At 45.1% G+C, this 17599-nt stretch overlaps 1 protein-coding gene across 8 annotated transcripts in view; it reads right to left on the bottom strand.

Annotated features, from left to right (window-relative positions):
- LOC110494239 (low-density lipoprotein receptor-related protein 1) overlaps positions 1 to 17599 on the bottom strand; it is a 174976-nt gene that overhangs the window by 65625 nt on the left and 91752 nt on the right. For all 8 annotated transcript variants that reach the window (XM_090205644.1, XM_090205646.1, XM_090205645.1 and 5 more), the window contains exons 7-14: positions 14531 to 14693; positions 8159 to 8381; positions 6843 to 7032; positions 6572 to 6715; positions 5047 to 5283; positions 4672 to 4852; positions 2940 to 3162; positions 2569 to 2758 (exon numbers count right to left, since the gene is read on the bottom strand). In XM_090205644.1, coding sequence (XP_090061770.1) covers positions 2569 to 2758; positions 2940 to 3162; positions 4672 to 4852; positions 5047 to 5283; positions 6572 to 6715; positions 6843 to 7032; positions 8159 to 8381; positions 14531 to 14693 — 1551 coding nt within the window. The remainder of the gene's footprint in view (positions 1 to 2568; positions 2759 to 2939; positions 3163 to 4671; positions 4853 to 5046; positions 5284 to 6571; positions 6716 to 6842; positions 7033 to 8158; positions 8382 to 14530; positions 14694 to 17599) is intronic.

Here is a 17599-nt window from a genome sequence, read left to right as displayed (position 1 = left end):
GGTCCTTAGCGGTCTGGAACAGGTTTTCATCAAGGATCTCTCTGTACTTTGATCTGTTAGTCTCCCAGTCCCTGCCGCTGAAAAACATCCCTACAACATGATGCTGCCACCACCATGCTTCACCGTAGGGGTGGAGCCAGGTTTCTTCCACACGTGACACTTGGCTGCAGAGATGGTTGTCCTTCTGGAAGGTTCTCCCATCTCCACAGAGGAACTCTGGAGCTCTGCCAGAGTGATCATCAGGTCACCTCCCTAACAAAGGCCCTTCTCCCCCGATTGCTCAGTTTGGCCGAGCGGCCAGCTTTAGGAAAAGTCTTGGTTGTTCCAAAGTTCTTCCATTTAAGAATGATGGAGGCCACTGTTCTTGGGGACCTTCAATGCTGAATAAATATTTTAGTACCCATCCCCAGATCTGTGCCTCAACTCAATCCTGTCTTGGAGCTCTACAGACAATTCCTTTGACCTCATGGCTTGGTTTTTGCTCTGACATGCACCTGTCAACTGTGGGACATACAGTGGGGCAAAAAAGTATTTAGTCAGCCACCAATTGTGCAAGTTCTCTCACTTAAAAAGATGAGGCCTGTAATTTTCATCATAGGTACACTTCAACTATGACAGACAAAATGAGAAAAAAATCCAGAAAATCACATTGTAGGATTGTTAATACATTTATTTGCAAATTATGGTGGAAAATAAGTATTTGGTCAATAACAAAAGTTTCTCAATACTTTGTTATATACCCTTTGTTGGCAATGACAGAGGTCAAACGTTTTCTGTAAGTCTTCACAAGGTTTTCACACACTGTTGCTGGTATTTTGGCCCATTCCTCCATGCAGATCTCCTCTAGAGCAGTGATGTTTTGGGGCTGTTGCTGGGCTACACGGACTTTCAACTCCCTCCAAAGATTTTCTATCGGGTTGAGATCTGGAGACTGGCTAGGCCACTCCAGGACCTTGAAATGCTTCTTACGAAGCCACTCCTTCGTTGCCCGGGCGGTGTGTTTGAGATCATTGTCATGCTGAAAGACCCAGCCACGTTTCATCTTCAATGCCCTTGCTGATGGAAGGAGGTTTTCACTCAAAATCTCACGATACATGGCCCCATTCATTCTTTCCTTTACACGGATCAGTCGTCCTGGTCCCTTTGCAGAAAAACAGCCCCAAAGCATGATGTTTCCACCCCCATGCTTCACAGTAGGTATGGTGTTCTTTGGATGCAACTCAGCATTCTTTGTCCTCCAAACACGACGAGTTGAGTTTTTACCAAAAAGTTATATTTTGGTTTCATCTGACCTTCTCCCAATCTTCTTCTCGATCATCCAAATGCTCTCTAGCAAACTTCAAACGGGCCTGGACATGTAGTGGCTTAAGCAGGGGGACACGTCTGGCACTGCAGGATTTGAGTCCCTGGTGGCGTAGTGTGTTACTGATGGTAGGCTTTGTTACTTTGGTCCCAGTTCTCTGCATGGCATTCACTAGGTCCCCCCGTGTGGTTCTGGGATTTTTGCCCACCGTTCTTGTGATAATTTTGACCCCACGGGGTGAGATCTTGTGTGGAGCCCCAGATCGAGGGAGATTATCAGTGGTCTTGTATGTCTTCCATTTCCTAATAATTGCTCCCACAGTTGATTTCTTCAAACCAAGCTGTTTACCTATTGCAGATTCAGTCTTCCCAGCCTGGTGCAGGTCTACAATTTTGTTTCTGGTGTCCTTTGACAGCTCTTTGGTCTTGGCCATAGTGGAGTTTGGAGTGTGACTGTTTGAGGTTGTGGACAGGTGTCTTTTATACTGATAACAAGTTCAAACAGGTGCCCTTAATACAGGCAACGAGTGGAGGACAGAGGAGCCTCTTAAAGAAGAAGTTACAGGTCTGTGAGAGCCAGAAATCTTGCTTGTTTGTAGGTGACCAAATACTTATTTTCCACCATAATTTGCAAATAAATTCATTAAAAATCCTACAATGTGATTTTTTTTTCTCATTTTGTCTGTCATAGTTGAAGTGTACCTATGATGAAAATTACAGGCCTCTCATCTTTTTAAGTGAGAGAACTTGCACAATTGGTGGCTGACTAAATACTTTTTTGCCCCACTGTATAGACAGGTGTGTGTCTTTCCAAATCATGTCCAATCAATTGAATTTACCACAGGTGTACTCCTATCAAGTTGTAGAAACATCTAAAGGATGACCAATTGAAACAGGATGCACCTGAGCTCAATTTCGAGCTTCATAGCAAAGGGCTTGAATACTTATGTAAATAAGTTCTGTTTTTTTATTATTATTATAGATTTGCAAAAATGTATATTTGTCATTATGGGGTATTGTGTGTCGATTGATAAGAAAAATAAATATTCAATCCATTTTAGAATGAGGCTGTAATGTAACAAAACGTGGAAAAAGTCAAGGGGTCTGAATACTTTCCGAATGCATTATATCTCAAGTTACAATTTAGACCTAGCTGCAGATCTGTCATCTGATATGAGAACGGTCGCGATAATAAAAAGTGATGAGTGATTGGGTAGACAGATGGATGGGGTTGTGTCTGGGTGGACAGAGTGTAGTGTCCTGTACCTTGTTGCTGCTGGGCGTCATACATGCGGATCTCGAAGATGGGCGGCCGTTCGTTGCGGAGCAGGGTGACGGTCCTGGTGACCTGGTCCAGTTTGTAGATGCTGCCGCTGCGGTACTCGTTCCAGAACAGGAAGTGTTTGTAGTGACACAGGCCAAAGGCGTGGTTCAACTCCTGACCCTCGTATACCGTCTGATAGCAACAGCACAACACAAGGTCATATTCATTAGTGCACACCTTAGCAAAACATTTTGCAACTGAAACACAGGTATTGTCAATGTCTGACCTTGAGTTCGGTGTTGTTGAGGTGGTCATAGTAGGGTTAGGGTTAGGGTTGGGGTTAGGTTAAGTACTAGTAACCAGTCTGACTGACCTTGCGTTCAGTGTTGTTAATGTAGACCATCTCGATGCGGTCATAGTATGCGTCCACCCAGTACAGAATGCCCTGTGGGATGTCCAGACTCAGACCATTGGGCCACAAGACTGTCTTACTGGTCAGGAACACGTTCCTGTTAGAACCATCCATCCAGGCCCGCTCAATCTTCCCTCTTTTACTCTCCTTGGGATCTTCCTCCCAGTCAGTCCAGTACATCCACCTTGGAAGAGAGAGAGGAGGGTGTGAGCAGGGTGTGCGTGTGTGTGTGTGTGTTTTGGTCCATTGTGACTGGACAATTCTGCCCCAGCTGACATCTGATCGAGTAGCATTCTATAGGATGTCTCCTAACCACCCTCGTTCACCCCCACAGTGAACGGTCCCCTAGTCTGGCTGTCAATATACTGACTAATGACATTCTCTCCAGATTGGAGCTGTCTGTCAAAGCCCCTGATAGATGAACACCAAAGGACTATCGATCCAGCCAGCCGGCCACCACTATGACCAAGTCCAATATCGGCTGTTAAACAACTCATTATGTAACACCAGACTCTCCTCATCACACTGTAGTATGAGTGACCATCTGACTCAATCAATTTCTCCCTCTGAGACTCCTCCCCTCTACCGGTCTCTACCTCTCATCTTTACCTCTCCTTCCCCCATTCTCTCTATTCCTCCCTACTTCTACCTCGGGTTCGATCAATCTCACTCTCCTCGCGCTCCTCCACTCCGTCTCTCCTCGTCTCCCTCGCTCTCCCCTATTTCTCTCGCTCTCTCTGGCTGGCTGATTGATTACAGGTCTTAGTGGAGGTGAGCGCTTCTCCAGGAGAGTGTGTGGACGCACATCTCTCTGTCACGGCCAATCTAAAGTGTGTTTGTGTGTGTGTGTATTGCTCTAGGGAGCGGGCCAGCTGAGGGTACATCAATATGAAGAGTCACACACAGATTAAGACCGCTTGGAGAGAGAACCCCGGGTGCCCAGTACACTGTAGCTCAGTTGGTGGAACATGGCTCTTGCGACCCCAGGGTAGTGGGTTTGATTCCAGGGACCACTCATAAGTAAATATATGCACACATGACTAAGTCGCTTTGGATAAAAGCGTCTGCTAAATATCATATTATAAACCGGGTAGTTTGTCTCCTGGATGCTGAGGTATATCAGCCTTTTTTTTTCACCACTGGGGATTGTGGTATATGTCCTATTGCTTAATTATCACACACACACACACACACACACACACACACACACACACACACACACACACACACAGAGAGAATTGTTTTGAAGCGCCATGAGGGGACAATGGGGGCTTAGTGACAGGAGGCTATTATCGACAGATGACCATCTGCTCTTTTGTGACCCACACACATATGCATGTACATTTTGTATGCATGTACACTAACACCAACACACACACTAACCCACACCCCCCAGGGTCAACTTTCCAATCATCTCCCTGCCACATCACACACACATGGGAGAGGCTCATTAGAATATCAAAAGAATCTATTAAGAAGCAGAGGGAATCAAATACTCCCAACACACACACACACACACTCTGAATTAAATGAAAACCTACCGCCTCCCACAAAACAACTTTTACCTAACCTCTCCCACACATCCAACCCACAAACGTTAAAGTTGCAGCTCAACAGTTTAAAGACCAATCTGAAACCACCATCTTTCCTTCCATCTTTCTCCCCCCCCCCCCCCTCTCTCTCTGTCTCTTACCCGTGCAGGGGGTCCACTACGATGGCGCGGGGGTGGGTCATCTTGCCATCGATGAGAGTCTTGCGAGTCTGGGAAGCCTTCTCCAGCCTGGCCACACTGATGGTCTTCTTAGGCCCATCATCTGTCCAGTACAGGTTATCAGCCATCCAGTCCACCGCTATACCCTCGACTGTATGGATCCCTGGAACACAGAGGAATAGGTGGTGAGAGGCCAGTCACCCTATTATACACAACAAAACTGGACAAACAGAGCTAAAATGACCACCTCTACCCTCACAAGAGCATCTGACAAGGCACTAGCATTATTTTGGAACCAAAATGGCCACTACTCCCTATTACTGTAATGATTCCCGAAAATGGCCAACATTACCGTACCTTCCTTCAGAATGGTGTCCCTTTCTGTACCGTCGATCTTCTGGCGGCCGATGAGGTAGCTGGTGGCGTCGGCGAAATATATGAAGTCACTCTCCGAGTGGAAGTCCAGGGCTCTGGGGTTCATCAGGTTCTCTATGGGGATCATGTACTCATCTGGGACCTTAGCATTCATGTCCATCCCTCTGATGACCCCTGGACGACCTTTACCGTACACCAGAAACAGCTCATGCTCCGGCTCTGAGAAACAGCATGGGAGATAGAGAGGACTTACTGGGTATGTATTCATAAATCATCTCCGAGTAAGAATGTTGATCTAGGATCAGCCATCCCCCTGTCCATGTAATCTTATTCATTATGATCTAGAAGACAAAAACTGATCCTAGATCAGCACTTTGAGATGCTTTATGAATAGGGGCTTTTGACTGTAAACTTATTATAAACACATATCTAGTTAGCGTCTCTCTAGCAAGTCTGCCCAACCTGAGAGGTAGCTTCTTAAAAGGATTTCAAGACACTACAATGCTACGACAGACAGACATGGGACCAGGAGGAGGAGAGTATTGGTGAGGCCTTTGTTGTTTGATGAGATCCACATGATTCCAATCCCTTCCAATATTCCCGGCTTTCTTAAATCTTGTGACCGATTGCGTCTCAGAAAAGAATTCCCAATTGAAATGCTGAAACTAAATTACACTGCTCCCATGTCATTTGCATGATTTAAAACAGACAGAAAAGGCGCAAGAGCAGCATAATCCCGTCAACCTAATGAGAATCGTAAGCGATTTTCAAATCATTCAAATGAACAAGCGGGAGTTCCGTATGGCATGGCGGACGGGAGCGGCTTCTGTTGAATCAATCTACCGTGGTGTGGTTATCAAGGCCACCAAAGGGTTATAGTCTAGAAACAGATCAATATGTGCTTGCTTTCATATCCTCACAGCATATTAATACATACCTTGCGGGCAAAGTGAATCAATCAGGGATGCGGTTGCAACTTACATGATGCAGCATACCAAAGTAGTCAATTGGAGAAAAGCCTGGTTAATACATGCACATTAGGGGTGTCCCAGACCTTAGCTCAGGGGCATGCGGTTTTCCTGACTGAACCTTCACTGCCCTTGGCACAGGTTCAATCACAGAATCAATCTATGCCTCCGGTTTAAAGTTACAGTGGGACTTCAGGCATGTAGACATTGATTAGGGAGGTTGGCTGTCAATGCCAGGTGAATCAGACGATTTCTACTGCTCAGACATGAGATTTAGCTGCTCAAAGAGACCGCCGCAGAGGAGGAATGGATAGCCAGATTTGTGAAGGAGCTGATTGGAGGAGCTGAAAGTAGATAGGCTGTGACATCATCTGTGCCGTAGACTATCGTATGTAGGAATGGGTTGGCTGTGTTGTTGTATCTCAGAGCAGATATAATTCAGCATCTTAAAGCGGATTGGCTTGGGTTGTAAAAGTGCCTAACAGATAATAGGCTGTGCTGTGGTGTACCTGAGACGAGATTGGCTGTGTGGTACTTACTCTTGCAGGACTTCCCGTCACTCCCCAGGCTGAAGCCGGAGCGACAGCGGCAGGTGCGGGTCTTATGGCTGTTCCCCAGCAGACAAATATCAGAGCAGCCTCCTGCCTTCCCAAACTGGTCTGGCTCACATGCATGGCTACGCACTGGAGGAGAGGACTTTTTTTAGTATTCAAATGAATTTCAACTATACCACTATGTCTGTGGGTTCAATATAGAATTGATTTGACAATATGCCCAGCATAAAATACAGAACCCTATAACAACAGTTACCTGGGGGCTGGCGTCTCTGGTGGTAGACGTGCAGGGCTCCTCCCTTGTCGACGCGGGTCACCACCTGGTAGTCAGAGCTGTTGAAGCGGTTCACTCGGATCACACTGGTCTTAGGCTGCATGTTGGCGTTGTCCGAGTTAGTGGCATACAGGTAGTTCTCAAACACTGTCAGACCGTACAGATGCTCAATCTGACAGAGAGGGTGGGGAGAGGGAGGGAGGGAGAGAATAAGGGAGGAAAGAGAAAAAGAGGGGGAGGGAGAGAGAATGAGTGACGCAAAACCCCAAAAAGTCACAATCAATACAGCATTCCCCTTCACTCAGTATGTCCGAACCCAACCGCAAAGGTGCTTCAGAATTCTAAACATCACCCTTCGCATGACACAGGGCTCCATTTTATTCAATGCACTCTAGCAAGCCTAAACAAACACACATTCATCCGTGAGAAGAAAGCCAGGCGTACTGTCCCAGTAAAACAGCACTAACGTCACATAGACGTTGGAGGCCCATCAGTGTTTCAGATCAGAGCAACTAACGTCCATTAAGATGAGGCAGGGCAGGGATAAACACAGATGCTCTCTGCAACACAGCCCATACCACACCATCAATAACCGTCCATGGACTTTAAACTGCTGCTGATTGCTATCTGGCACACACACACAAATGAAGGGGCTTTGTGTGTGTGTGTGTGTGTGTGTGTACATGTCTCTGCCCCCAGGCCCAGTGAGTAAATGAAGGCTATTACTTGTGCAGACAGAGACAGCTAGCGATAAAAGCCCTGCTAACAGGTTTAAAAGGCGCTTGGCCACGCCTGCCGCGGCACCGTCCAGAGCTCAGCCTTACCTCCTACTAATCAGCACTCTAATGAAAAGGCTACTGTCCACCCCCTGCTCTCTGGCCATAGCTCACCGGTCTACAAACTACTACAACCGCAGGGGAGAAAGGATCCTCACAGGAGAGAAAAACAAGGGAATCTCTACATAGATGTACACACAAAAAAGGGGGGGCACTTGGTTTTAGTGCCATGTATTTCCATTTAAGATTGAACTGCTTGGAAAACTATGAATGTAAAGTTCACAGCGCCTTACACTACATAAAGATGTCCATCTGCTCTACACAACATTAACAATCTACAACATTCCACAATGTTAAACCCACTTAACTGATCCCTTCCAGAACTCTGACGTATGCTAGCTTCCAGACAGTCTCAGGTTGATGAGCTCACAAGCAGGCCCTGAATGATAGTGCGTTTGTTCTTGCCCTCGATGTCCTTGTGTGCTTGTGTGCTTGTGTGCGCATGTGCGTGTATGTCCTCACCAGCAGGCCCTGTATGATGGTGTGTCTGTTCTTGCCTTCGTAGTCCACCACCTCTATGTAGTCCAGGTATGCATCAGCCCAGTAGACCAGCCTGCTGACCAGGTCCAGGGTGATACCGTGGGGGAACACAATCTTACTGTCCACCAGCTTAGTCCGGTTCTGACCATCCATGTCACAACGTTCCACCTTGGGGATCTGACCGTAGTCTGTGAAGAACACTTTACTGTGGAAGAAGAATAGGGGAGGGAGATGATTATAGACAAGAATTCTAGATTCTATTTTATTCCAAACATATTTCAGCAGGTAAGTTAACTGAGCATGACAATGTTTTCATTTCCAGCAACAACCTAGGGAAGAGCTGCGGGAGAGGAGAGACAGCTGCTTCACAGTGATTGGTTGATTGGTGAATTGATAAATGTAGGGGAAACTTGGCTCTGTAGTTGAATACCCCTTATTACCTTCATTAGGTTATATATGGAGGACTATTTGAGTGTGGTAAGTTTGTCCAACAACAACCTAGGGACACCTCCTGGGCCTAACTAGAACATTTGATATTCTATTATGTCTTTCTCCTTAAAAAGCTTGTTTACCGTGCCTCTCACTGGTTCCTAAACAGGAGGAAACTATCACACTGTCTTGGACATGCTCTCGGAAAGGCCCCGGTGCACAACTGAGCAAGAGGACAAGTACATTAGAGTGTCTAGTTTGAGAAACAGATGCCTCGCAAGTCCTCAACTGGTAGCTTCATTAAATAGTACCCGCAAAACATCAATCTCAACGTCAACAGTGAAGAGGCGACTCCGGGATCCTGGCCTTCTAGGCAGAGTTGCAAAGTAAAAGCCATATCTCAGACTGGCCAATAAAAATAAATTATTAAGATGGGCAAAAGAACACAGACACTGGACAGAGGAACTCTGCCTATAGAAGGCCAGCATCCCGGAGTTGCCTCTTCACTGTAAACTCTCCTTCCAGTCTCATATCAAACATCTCCAATCTAAAATCAAATCTAGAGTCGGCTTTCTATTCCGCAACAAAGCCTCCTTCACTCACGCCGCCAAACTTACCCTAGTAAAACTGACTATCCTACCGATCCTCGACTTTGGCAATGTCATCTGCAAAATAGCTTCCAATACTCTACTCAGCAAACTGGATGCAGTTTATCACAGAGCCATCCATTTTGTTACTAAAGCACCTTATACCACCCACCACTGCGACCTGTATGCTCCTAGTCGGCTGGCTCTCGCTACATATTTGTCGCCAGACCCACTGGCTCCAGGTCATCTACAAGTCCATGCTAGGTAAAGCTCCGCCTTATCTCAGTTCACTGGTCACGATGGCAACACCCACCCGTAGCACGCGCTCCAGCAGGTGTATCTCACTGATCATCCCTAAAGCCAACACCTCATTTGGCCGCCTTTTGTTCCAGTTCTCTGCTGCCTGCGACTGGAACGAATTGCAAAAATCACTGAAGTTGGAGACTTTTATCTCCCTCACCAACTTCAAACATCTGCTATCTGAGCAACTAACCGATCGCTGCAGCTGTACATAGTCTATCAGTAAATAGCCCACTCAATTTTACCTACCTCATCCCCATACTGTTTATATTCATTTACTTTTCTGCTCTTTTGCACACCAATATCTCTACCTGTACATGACCATCTGATCATTTATCACTCCAGTGTTAATCTGCAAAATTGTAATTATTCCCCTACCTCCTTATGCCTTTTGCACACAATGTATATAGACTCTTTTTTTTCTACTGTGTTATTGACTTGTTAATTGTTTACTCCATGTGTTGTCTGTTCACACTGCTAGGCTTTATCTTGGTCAGGTCGCAGTTGCAAATGACAACTTTTTCTCAACTAGCCTACCTGGTTAAATAAAAGGTGAAATAAAAGATACATTTAAAAAACTGTTTTAAGTTGAGACTAGTACACAGCGTTGTACGAGATCTTCAGTTTCATGCATTGGAATAGCCTTCATTTCTCACAACAAGAATAGATTGACGAGTTTCAGAAGTTCTTTGTTTCTGGCCATTTTGAGCCTGTAATCGAACCCACAAATGCTTCAGATACTCAACTAGTCCAAAGAAGGCCAGTTTTATTGCTTCTTTAATGAGAACAATAGTTTTCAGCTGTGCTAACATAATTGCAAAAGGGTTTTCTCATGATCAATTAGTCTTTTAAAATGACTTGGATTATCTAACACAACGTGCCATTGGAACACAGGAGTGATGGTTGCTAATAATGGCCCTCTGTACACCTATGTAGATATTCCATTTTTTTTTTTTATTGCCGTTTCCAGCTACAATAGTCATTTACAACAACAACGTCTACACCGTATTTCTGATAGATTTTATGTTATTTTAAAGCTTGTGGAAGGCTACCCGAAACATCTGACCCAAGTTAAACAATTTAAAGGCAAATCAGTCAACTACACACACACACACAAATATTATATAATCTCTAAATTACAGCCAAGAATATTACTCTCATCCTCTTATAGCAGCTGGACAACATCAGGCAGGGGAAGTAAATGTACCAGAGTATATTACTGCACAGACAATTATAGCACTGGGAATTGGTTGGAATGAAAAACAAATACTTGCACATGCGCGCACATACACAAACAGAGACACACACACACACACATGGCGAGCACACACACACACACACACACACACACACAACCCCTTTTGGAATTGAGTTCCGAGACCCGTCATAAACAGCAGGGCTGAAATAAAAACATGACTATAGAAAAACAGTGAAAAGGCAAGATTTGGGAGCGCTCAGGGGCTCAGGGCTGAACAACACAAATGAAACATCTGCACTAAATTACTGCTCCCCCAAAACTTCCAGTCAGAGAGGGGAATGAAACATCTGCACTAAATTACTGCTCCCCCAAAACTTCCAGTCAGAGAGGGGAATGAAACATCTGCACTAAATTACTGCTCCCCCAAAACTTCCAGTCAGAGGGGGGAATGAAACATCTGCACTAAATTACTGCTCCCCCAAAACTCCCAGTCAGAGAGGGGAATGAAACATCTGCACTAAATTACTGCTCCCCCAAAACTCCCAGTCAGAGAGGGGAATGAAACATCTGCACTAAATTACTGCTCCCCCAAAACTTCCAGTCAGAGAGGGGAATGAAACATCTGCACTAAATTACTGCTCCCCCAAAACTCCCAGTCAGAGGGGAATGAAACATCTGCACTAAATTACTGCTCCCCCAAAACTCCCAGTCAGAGAGGGGAATGAAACATCTGCACTAAATTACTGCTCCCCCAAAACTTCCAGTCAGAGAGGGGAATGAAACATCTGCACTAAATTACTGCTCCCCCAAAACTTCCAGTCAGAGAGGGGAATGAAACATCTGCACTAAATTACTGCTCCCCCAAAACTTCCAGTCAGAGAGGGGAATGAAACATCTGCACTAAATTACTGCTCCCCCAAAACTTCCAGTCAGAGAGGGGAATGAAACATCTGCACTAAATTACTGCTCCCCCAAAACTCCCAGTCAGAGAGGGGAATGAAACATCTGCACTAAATTACTGCTCCCCCAAAACTTACAGTCAGAGAGGGGAATGAAACATCTGCACTAAATTACTGCTCCCCCAAAACTTCCAGTCAGAGAGGGGAATGAAACATCTGCACTAAATTACTGCTCCCCCAAAACTCCCAGTCAGAGGGGAATGAAACATCTGCACTAAATTACTGCTCCCCCAAAACTCCCAGTCAGAGAGGGGAATGAAACATCTGCACTAAATTACTGCTCCCCCAAAACTTCCAGTCAGAGAGGGGAATGAAACATCTGCACTAAATTACTGCTCCCCCAAAACTTCCAGTCAGAGAGGGGAATGAAACATCTGCACTAAATTACTGCTCCCCCAAAACTTCCAGTCAGAGAGGGGAATGGAACACCTCCAAGTGTTTCGGAAAACTGAAACCCCTTCGCCCCTCCACCCACCCCTCAACCCCAGCCCATTGTTTTAGGTTGTGTAACAATGACAGACTACGGTGGCCCACATACTGGGCCTCTCATGGGACTGTTATGGCGTGTTAAAGCACACGTGCTCTGGGACATTGGTCTGTTCCCATGGGATTAAGACGGGAGGACAGACAGACTGCAGTGTGAAATTTGCTGTCTCACTGCGTACATGCAAAGACATGCCCATCCAACCTTGACCAACAAATGGGGGCATTGAATAGGGTTACATGATGAGTGTGAATGTGTGTATATGTAAAATGATTTTGCAGGTGTGTACATCAATTCAATTGACCTTCATTTCCTTAAAGGGAACTTCATGTGTGGTGATTAGAGGTCGAACGATTATGATTTTTCAACGCCGATACCGATACAGATTATTGGAGGACCAAAAAAAAGCCGATACCGATTAATAAGGATTATTTTTTTTTTTATAATGACAATTACAACAATACTGAATTAACACTTATTTTAACTTAATATAATACATCAATAAAATCAATTTGGCCTCAAATAAATAATGGAACGTGTTCCATTTGGTTTAAATAATGCAAAAACAAAGTGCTGGAGAAGAAAGTAAAAGTGCCATGTAAGAAAGCTAACGTTTCAGTTCCTTGCTCAGAACATGAGAACATATGAAAGCTGGTGGTTCCTTTTAACATGAGACTATATTCCCAGGTAAGAGGTTTTAGGTTGTAGTTAATATAGTATTTATAGGACAATTTCTCTCTATACCATTTCTATTCCATATACCTTTGACTATTGGATGTTCTTATAGGCACTTTAGTATTGCCAGTGTAACAGTATAGCTTCCGTCCCTCGAACCAGGAACACATCGACAACAGCCATCCTCGAAGCAGCGTTAGACTTGCAGAGCAAGGGGAACAACTACTCCAAGTCTCAGAGCGAGTGACATTTGAAATGCTATTAGCACGCACCCCGCTAACTAGCTAGCCATTTCACATCGGTTACACTAGCCTAATCTTGGGAGTTGATAAGCTTGAAGTCATAAACAGCGCAATGCTTGAAGCAGAGCGAAGAGCTGCTGGAAAAACACACGAAAGTGCTGTTTGAATAAATGCTTACGAGCCTGCTGCTGCCTACCACCGCTCAGTCAGACTGCTCTATCAAATCATAAACTTAATTATAACATAATAACACAGAAATACGAGCCTTTGGTCATTAATATGGTCGAATCCGGAAACTATCATTTCGAAAACAAAACGTTTATTATTATCGCAAATACCCTGACTCTGCGTGCAATGAATGCAAGAGAAGTGACAATTTCACCTGGTTAATATTGCCTGCTAACCTGGATTTCTTTTAGCTAAATATGCAGGTTTAAAACTATATACTTCTGTGTATTGATTTTAAGAAAGGCATTGATGTTTGTGGTTAGGTACACGTTGGAGCGACGACAGTCTTTTTTCCGTGAATGCGCACCGCATCGATTATATGCAACGCAGGACACGCTAGATAAACTAGTATCATCAACCATGTGTAGTTATAACTAGTGATTATGATTGATTGATTGTTTTCATAAGATAAGTTTAATACTAGCTAGCAACTTACCTTGGCTTCTTACTGCATTCGCGTAACAGGTAGGCTTCTCGTGGAGTGCAATGACAGGCAGGTGGTTAGAGCGTTGGACTAACGTTAGTTAACTGTAAGGTTGCAAGATTGAATCCCTGAGCTGACAAGGTAAAAATCTGTCATTCTGCCCCAGAACAAGGCAGTTAACACACTGTTCCTAGGCCGTCATTGAAAATAAGAACATGTTCTTAACTGACTTGCCTAGTTAAATAAAAATAAATAAAAGGTGTAAAAAATATATTTATTTAAATCGGCCAAATCTATGTCCAAAAATACCGATTTCAAGTTAAGAAAACTTGAAATCGGCCCTAATTAAATCGGCCATTCCGATTAATCGGTCGACCTCTAGTGGTGATGGATTGGTATAAGATACAGTGCCTTGCGAAAGTATTCGGCCCCCTTGAACTTTGCGACCTTTTGCCACATTTCAGGCTTCAAACATAAAGATATAAAACTGTATTTTTTTGTGAAGAATCAACAACAAGTGGGACACAATCATGAAGTGGAACAACATTTATTGGATATTTCAAACTTTTTTAACAAATCAAAAACTGAAAAATTGGGCGTGCACAATTATTCAGCCCATTTAGTTTCAGTGCAGTTGTTGATTCTTCACAAAAAAATACAGTTTTATATCTTTATGTTTGAAGCCTGAAATGTGGCAAAAGGTCGCAAAGTTCAAGGGGGCCGAATACTTTCGCAAGGCACTGTACATAAGATAAAAGACAAAACACGGACGCATAAGCAGTCTGGGGGCGTGCGTGTGTGTGTGTGTGTGTGTGTGTGTGTCCTCACCCCATAGTGGGGTCCAGGGCGATGCCCTTGGGGTTGTACAGCTCCTGGTCCAGCAGGGTGACACACGTCTGACCGTCCTTGTCACAGACAAAGATCCGGTCGTCCACGTCATCCACAAAGTAGAAGTTTCCTGTCAGCCAGTCAATAGCCATCTGCTCCACATCTGGACAGCAGAGAGAGAAAGAGAGAGTGAAATAGAGAGAGATGAGTGGAAAGAGGGAGGGAGTAGGGGAGATACAGAGAGAGAAGAGGAAGGGGGGCAAGAGAGAGAAAGGAAAAGGGAGGGAGAAAATAAAAATAGACGGAAAAGAGGAGACATAAAAAGATTAGAAACAATGAAAATACTTTACATGTCGACTGATACATCTTCATTGACCTGTTCTCTCTCTCAGGCTCGGTCTATGTGGGCACCTGCACGCTGTATGATCTAATGTACCGTACGGTTTAGTACTGTGGTAAAGGAAATGGTGGAGTGAGACATTGAGGTAATGGTAGGGAGCTCCATCATTATAGTCCCAGTGACTATAACCATATCTAACTGTCCTGCTATGCCTGGCTTTCTGTCTGTCTCTGTCTCACTGCTAGCTATGTAAACATTCCATTATGCACTCATTGCTGATGTTTCTAAATCTACAGCACATTAACCTGGCACCGTATTGTGTGTGTGTGTGTGTGTCCTCTACATACTGTATGTGCAGCAGAGTGGTGATGGAAGAGGGATACATATTAAGCTATAATATAACATGCAGGGTGGCAGAAAGCCTTGACACTCGCTTACAGAATGACACACAGCAACACACACACACACAAGCATTCAGGCGCACGCATACACACACACACACACACTCAGACTCACGCAGGTCGGTTGCCTAGAAAGCCTGGCAGCCTCTGTAATTCGGGTTATTCTTTGCAATTTCCCTGAATGTCAAAAGAGATGACCGTGACATTGGCAAATTAGGCTTCCTCTAAGCAATGTTCCTGTCATTCACAGACAGACTCACTCTCTCTTACTCTCCTTCTTCCCAAGTCCACCAACAGTACGCAGAAGTTGCTCCGAACCACTGATACAGGGTTCGATTCTTTCTAAAAAACCTGCTGATGGTTTGGCTTAGGATTGGAATATCTGAGTACTATTATACCCATTATATACCCCCTGCTTCACTGTGGCTGCGTTCGGTATTAGTTAGTTATCCAGTGGTTGTGTTATGGTCCTTTTTAATATGGTTGTTCCAGCTGGGAGAGGAGAGTGAGAATGTGGTTGTTAGAGTGGTAGAAATGGTACTGTGTAATCTCCCATTAAGACTGGTAGATTTTCCCATGGCCTGAGGATAGACTCAGCCCCACCCCTCCAAGAACTTCAAAGACCTGGACAAACACACAGGCCAGACCTGATCTCAGATACTAATATACGTGCTACATTGAGCTTGTCTGTTACAATAATATGAATAGAAAGAAGTGCAAACCCCGTCCACCTGGCACTGTCCAGACTAGAGCAAAAAAAAAACGTCCACCTGGCACTGTCCAGACTAGAGCGAAAAACCCCGTCCACCTGGCACTGTCCAGACTAGAGCGAAAAAAAACGTCCACCTGGCACTGTCCAGACTAAAGCAAAAAAACCCGTCCACCTGGCACTGTCCAGACTAGAGCAAAAAACCCTGTCCACCTGGCACTGTCCAGACTAGAGCAAAAAAAAAAAAAAAACCCATCCACCTGGCACTGTCCAGACTAGAGCAAAAAACCCCGTCCACCTGGCACTGTCCAGACTAAAGCAAAAAAAAAACGTCCACCTGGCACTGTCCAGACTAGAGCAAAAAAAAAAACGTCCACCTGGCACTGTCCAGACTAGAGCAAAAAAAACGTCCACCTGGCACTGTCCAGACTAGAGCAAAAAAAAACATCCACCTGGCACTGTCCAGACTAAAGCAAAAAAAAAACGTCCACCTGGCACTGTCCAGACTAGAGCAACAAAAAAAAACGTCCACCTGGCACTGTCCAGACTAGAGCAAAAAAAACGTCCACCTGGCACTGTCCAGACTAGAGCAAAAAAAAACGTCCACCTGGCACTGTCCAGACTAGAGCAAAAAAAAACGTCCACCTGGCACTGTCCAGACTAGAGCGAAAAACCCCGTCCACCTGGCACTGTCCAGACTAGAGCGAAAAAAAACATCCACCTGGCACTGTCCAGACTAGAGCAAAAAAAAACATCCACCTGGCACTGTCCAGACTAGAGCGAAAAACCCCGTCCACCTGGCACTGTCCAGACTAGAGCGGGAAAAAACGTCCACCTGGCACTGTCCAGACTAAAGCAAAAAAAAACGTCCACCTGGCACTGTCCAGACTAGAGCAAAAAAACCCGTCCACCTGGCACTGTCCAGACTAGAGCAAAAAAAAAAACGTCCACCTGGCACTGTCCAGACTAGAGCAAAAAAAAACGTCCACCTGGCACTGTCCAGACTAGAGCGAAAAACCCCGTCCACCTGGCACTGTCCAGACTAGAGCGAAAAAAAACGTCCACCTGGCACTGTCCAGACTAAAGCAAAAAACCCCGTCCACCTGGCACTGTCCAGACTAGAGCAAAAAACCCTGTCCACCTGGCACTGTCCAGACTAGAGCAAAAAAAAACGTCCACCTGGCACTGTCCAGACTAGAGCGAAAAACCCCGTCCACCTGGCACTGTCCAGACTAGAGCGGGAAAAAACGTCCACCTGGCACTGTCCAGACTAAAGCAAAAAAAAACGTCCACCTGGCACTGTCCAGACTAGAGCAAAAAAAACCGTCCACCTGGCACTGTCCAGACTAGAGCAACAAAAAAACGTCCACCTGGCACTGTCCAGACTAGAGCGAAAAACCCCGTCCACCTGGCACTGTCCAGACTAGAGCGAAAAAAAACGTCCACCTGGCACTGTCCAGACTAAAGCAAAAAAACCCGTCCACCTGGCACTGTCCAGACTAGAGCAAAAAACCCTGTCCACCTGGCACTGTCCAGACTAGAGCAAAAAAAACTGTCCACCTGGCACTGTCCAGACTAGAGCGAAAAACCCCGTCCACCTGGCACTGTCCAGACTAGAG

This window comes from Oncorhynchus mykiss, chromosome 17 (assembly GCF_057628025.1).
Source record: "Oncorhynchus mykiss isolate SJ-2025 chromosome 17, ASM5762802v1, whole genome shotgun sequence".
Lineage (NCBI taxonomy): Eukaryota > Metazoa > Chordata > Actinopteri > Salmoniformes > Salmonidae > Oncorhynchus > Oncorhynchus mykiss.
The sequence above is the reverse complement of the archived record's forward strand: the minus strand, read 5'-3'. Positions and strand labels throughout refer to the sequence as shown.